Here is a 4,655-nt window from a genome sequence, read left to right as displayed (position 1 = left end):
AGGAATATTAAAAAAAAAAAAAAAAAAAAAAAGAATTTGTTATTTGAGGATAATAGAAGTATTTTTTTGTTTTGTACTGGGGATCGGAGCTGAGGGCCTTGTGCTTGCAAGGCAGGCGGTGCCACTAAGCTAAATCCCCAGCCCTGACAAATTCTGATTGCACTTTCAAAGTGAAACGCTGACTGAGCATGGATGGTGTGCATGCCTGTAATCCCAGTAGTCGGGAGACAGAGGCAGGAAGATTGCCATGAGTTTGAGGCCAGCCTGGGCTACATAGTGAGTTCAAGGCCAGCCTGATCTACAGAGGGAGACCTTGTCTCAAAAAACCAAACCAGACAAAGTGAAACATTCACTAACATCCATAGACGTACTTAAGTTACCCCAAGGGAGCCAAATCCATTGGGACAATTAGGGGGATTTGGGCATAGGGGTAGGAAAGACACAACCCCCTTTAGCACAGCTCTGTAAGCTAAGGAATAATGTTACTTAAAATACAGACTGAGGCGGGAGGATCGCTGTGAGTTCAGGCCTGCCTGAGCTAATAGCAAGACCCTGTCTCAAAAAAACTGAAAAACAAACAAAAACAAAAAAAATACAGCCTGCAAATATGTACAGTCTACTCTGTTTCCAAAAAAACAGAAAGAACTGGTAAAAGACAGGGCTAGGTGCTGCACAGTGTGGTGATGCTCTAACTTCATAAAATTTAATTTCTGTAAATTGCCTACCTCTGATCTAGTAGCAAATGTCATTACACAGACCATGTCTACCCCATTACTTAGTGTCTCCTTTTTCCTTCATTGGCATTAGTTTTTCTTCTGCCTCTTAAAGGTAAACTGTCCTGGTTTCTGGGTGGGGTCCTTTTCTTTTCCCCCTCTCCTCTCTTCCTCAAATACACTGTTCCTCCAACTTCTAAACCTCGCTAAACACCTGTTTTCTGAGCCAACTCCAGACTGACATCCCCAACCAAATCTTGTTTCTGCTTGACTCTCTGATTGTCATCTCAAATCCAGTGTATTTGAACTAAATTCTTTGTCTTTTTCTCTCCAGTGAATCAGTTTTTCCTCCAAATTTCCTATCACTTTGGCTTTGCCTCTTCTGGCTATGTGAACTTGAGCTGGTTAGTTTCCTTACCCGTGCCTCAGTTTCCTCATCTTTAATTGGGGGGTGGTATTTAAGATAAGGACTCTCTATGTAGTTTAGGTTGGCCTTGAATTTACAGTGATCCTCCTGCCTCAGCTTCCCAAGTGCTAGGATTACAGTCCTGTGGCACCATGCCTGGCCATGTTCCTCATTTTGAGAGAGACAGAGAGGGACAGAGAGAGAGAGAGACAGAGACAGAAAGAAAAACTGTAATGATGTGAAGGAAAAGTGAAAATGGACATGATATAACAGCTTTGTAGGTATTCCAGACATAGTTTTGGATTCTGCCAGCAGCATCTGTGTGAGACTTCCAGATGGGTGTTGGGGTATAAGGGACCTTACTCGGTGCCTGGCAGAGAGTGGTTTTGAACCTTCATTCTGTGACTGCTCTTCTCCCCGCCTTCTGGCCAGTTCCATGTTTGTGTTATTCCTTTCCTTGCCAGGAATTGAATGCCTACTTGTTCCAGCTTGCTCTTTCCTTGAGCAAGAATAAGGTTCTGGTTTCTTCTAGTTTCCAACCAGATGAGGTTGGAGGGGTTTGTTCATTTCCATGGCTGTTTGTAAGCCGTCAGTGCCACACCACTGCAGACGGGGTTGGAAGAGGTTTCCTTGGTGGATTCTCACTGCTCCAGTGCACTGCTGTGCTCTCACAGCTTCCTGGCAACGTGGTGGTAAAGGCCCAGTGAAGCAGCTCACCTTCTTGGCCCAGTGAGCCTTATGTCCTTCAAGTGAAGTTCACCAGGTCCCCCAGGCAGAGTCCTGTTACGGAGCCAGGAGAGTACCCTGAGCACTTCCCCGAACCGTGCACAAAGCATCATATCCTCACAGATATAAGTGGAATCAGCCACTTCTAAAATAAAACGTTCATTCTCTGCAACGTACAAACAGAAATGTGTGCCGCAGTTTAGGAAAAGTGGAACAAAGAAAAGTGGAAAGATCAAACAGGCTCAGCACTTCCCTAAGGGGTCATAATAAAAATAGCCACCTTGCATGGGGTACTGAACTGGCAGGCACTGTGCTGAGCAGAAGCTGTCTCGTTCCATTCTCCCTGCTATCCCACGATAAAGACAATGGTGACATCTCCATTTTACAAATGGGAAAACAACCCAGCAGTTAGCTTGCGCACAGCTAGTCAGGGGCTAAACCAAGACTCCAATCTCAGTCTGTTTCCCTAAAAGCCTACGTTCTTCTCACCCACTAACCCAAAACAGGATCAAAATACCTTGAGAAACACATTTTTCTGTTGTGTGATTCAAGATCATCTTAAGCAGTGGTTTATACTATATAGTGAACATTGATCATTCCATTCCTTCAGGGTTTTTCAATGTTAACACTGTGTCTTATCCACATAGAGATATGAGTGTGTGTACATATGTGTACTCCTCTGCCCTTCTGATAAGCATGTCTCGTCTTCCTAAGTAAGTCTTAAGTGAGAGATGTTGTGTACAGAAAGATCAGAGAGTGACTTACACAGGTCCTCCTGGTGGTTTTACTTTGGCGGAGTTCCTGCATTCCGAAATACATTTGTCAGACACCCAGAGTTCACCTGACTTGAGAAGATAAACCCACATTCAACTCAAAATTGAGTGATATAATTATTTTTACCAGCACTGGGGATCAAACTCAGGATCTCATGCTTGCAAGGTAGGCACAGTGCCACTGAGATAAATCCCCATCCCAAGACACTCATATTTTCTAATTCAGAAGTGATTAAATAATTCCCCAGCTGACTTAAACCTTGTGTTCACCAGCATTTCATGATGTAAGGGTCCTGGCTGGAGCTGAGTATCTGTAAAGTGCAACGGAGGGTTATTTAAATATGTATTGCTTAGTCTATTTGGGGCTAGACATGACACCTCAGAACAAGGGACAGCTACTTAGAAAGCAGTACTGACATCTTTCAGATGAGGTGTTGGTCACCAGTGGATGGAGCTGAAAGACATTACCAAATTCTTACCATTCGTCTCTACTTCTCCAAGCTCCTTGAAGACCTCCTGCTTGTTATTCACATGGTCTTTCTTCAGAGCTACTGATTGAGTTAGTTATCTTTCCTTCGCATTCGAAAGCCTTGCCTAATTATTTCTACCCTTGTAATACATCCTGATTTTTTAATTTGTTTTGTTTTTTTGAGGCCTGGTCTCACTATGTAGTTCAGTGTGGCCTTGAACTCACTATGTAGCCCAGCTGGCCCTACACTGGTGGTGCTCCTCCTGCCTCAGCTTCCCAAATTCTGGGAGTATAGGCATGCGCCTCTGTGCCCATACATCCTGACTTTTAAAATGACCTTCTGGAGAAAGATAATTTTTATCCATCATGTGTGGCACGTTTTATTAGTCTATTTGTCAGCAAATAATGCTACCTCATCTGTTTTATTTCTTGGATGGGAGAGCAGGAATGTATTTTATCATAACCCCTCCAGGTAACAATGTGGTAAGATCAAAGGCTTTTTTCTCTGGAAACCGCAGCTGCAAATACAACTTATGAAGAAAACATCTTATAAATTAAGAAACATCATACAAAGCAATGTCTAGTGTTTACTCCAGTAACAACCATCTTTTGAATAAAATAATTACTTTCAATTGTATCGACTTTGAACAAGGAGAAGATGCTGAGTGAGAGATGGTTCCAAATCTGAGAGATGACTTATTTCACACGGGCACTCTGTTAAGTGGCATGCATGCAAATGTGCACAACTCTTTTTCTAGTCTTTCATACAGTAATAATCATATATGAATGCCTACTACATACTAGCTGCAATTTTAAGTACTTTATGGGAATTAGCTCATATAAGACATCATTCATTCAGCCTACAAAGTACAGTAAGCATATAATATTTAGAAATAAATTTTTGATTTTATTCATTACAAGAGCATCTGCCAAATAGTATTAGGCTTCTTCAGTGACATATCCACAGCTTTAATTCAGGCATAGCATAATCGTGTCTGAAATAGCTATGAATGAACAAACAAAGGAATGCATGAATGGATAATTCCATTTTGCCATGGAACATAGAGTCTTCTTTTTTTTTTTAGGCCAGATTCTGGTTTTCTCCGTTTTCCCTGTACTTGTTTCTCCTAGGTGTCCCAGTGGTCTGTGGTGTTGCACTTGCTTTTCCCTGGGCCTTTCATGAAGGATACTTGAGATCTGTGACAGTGGCAGTGAGGACTGACCCAGCGGATGAGGTCAAGCGTGCGATGTGCAGGTGGAGAGAGAGAGTGATTGATTTGTGGTTCCGTGGCTGTAACCCCTGCTTATGGCTCTGTTTTGCTTACTGTAGGCTTCCAGTGCTGAGATGACAAAGGAATCCAAGATGCTGAGTCCCACCAGTCACAATGGTGAGTAAGAGGCTCATGGGCCTAGAAGTAGAGCCTCCTACCGCAGGCTCATTCCTCGTGATCATCTGAACTCATCATGCAGGGGAGAAGAATAAATAAGCAGGGCCAGGGATTTAGCTCAGTGGTTCGGTGGCCTGCCTTGCAAGCATAAGGACCCGAGTTCGATCCCTGGTACCAAAA

General features: G+C 43.0%; 1 protein-coding gene across 3 annotated transcripts in view; it reads left to right on the top strand.

Moving 5' to 3' along the window:
- Kpna1 (karyopherin subunit alpha 1) overlaps positions 1–4,655 on the top strand; it is a 91,623-nt gene that overhangs the window by 10,678 nt on the left and 76,290 nt on the right. For all 3 annotated transcript variants that reach the window (XM_010617966.3, XM_019206688.2, XM_019206689.2), the window contains one exon: positions 4,418–4,475. In XM_010617966.3, coding sequence (XP_010616268.1) covers positions 4,418–4,475 — 58 coding nt within the window. The remainder of the gene's footprint in view (positions 1–4,417; positions 4,476–4,655) is intronic.

Source organism: Fukomys damarensis, unplaced genomic scaffold, assembly GCF_012274545.1.
Source record: "Fukomys damarensis isolate Sample0158 unplaced genomic scaffold, DMR_v1.0_HiC HiC_scaffold_24, whole genome shotgun sequence".
Taxonomy (NCBI): domain Eukaryota; kingdom Metazoa; phylum Chordata; class Mammalia; order Rodentia; family Bathyergidae; genus Fukomys; species Fukomys damarensis.
The sequence above is the reverse complement of the archived record's forward strand: the minus strand, read 5'-3'. Positions and strand labels throughout refer to the sequence as shown.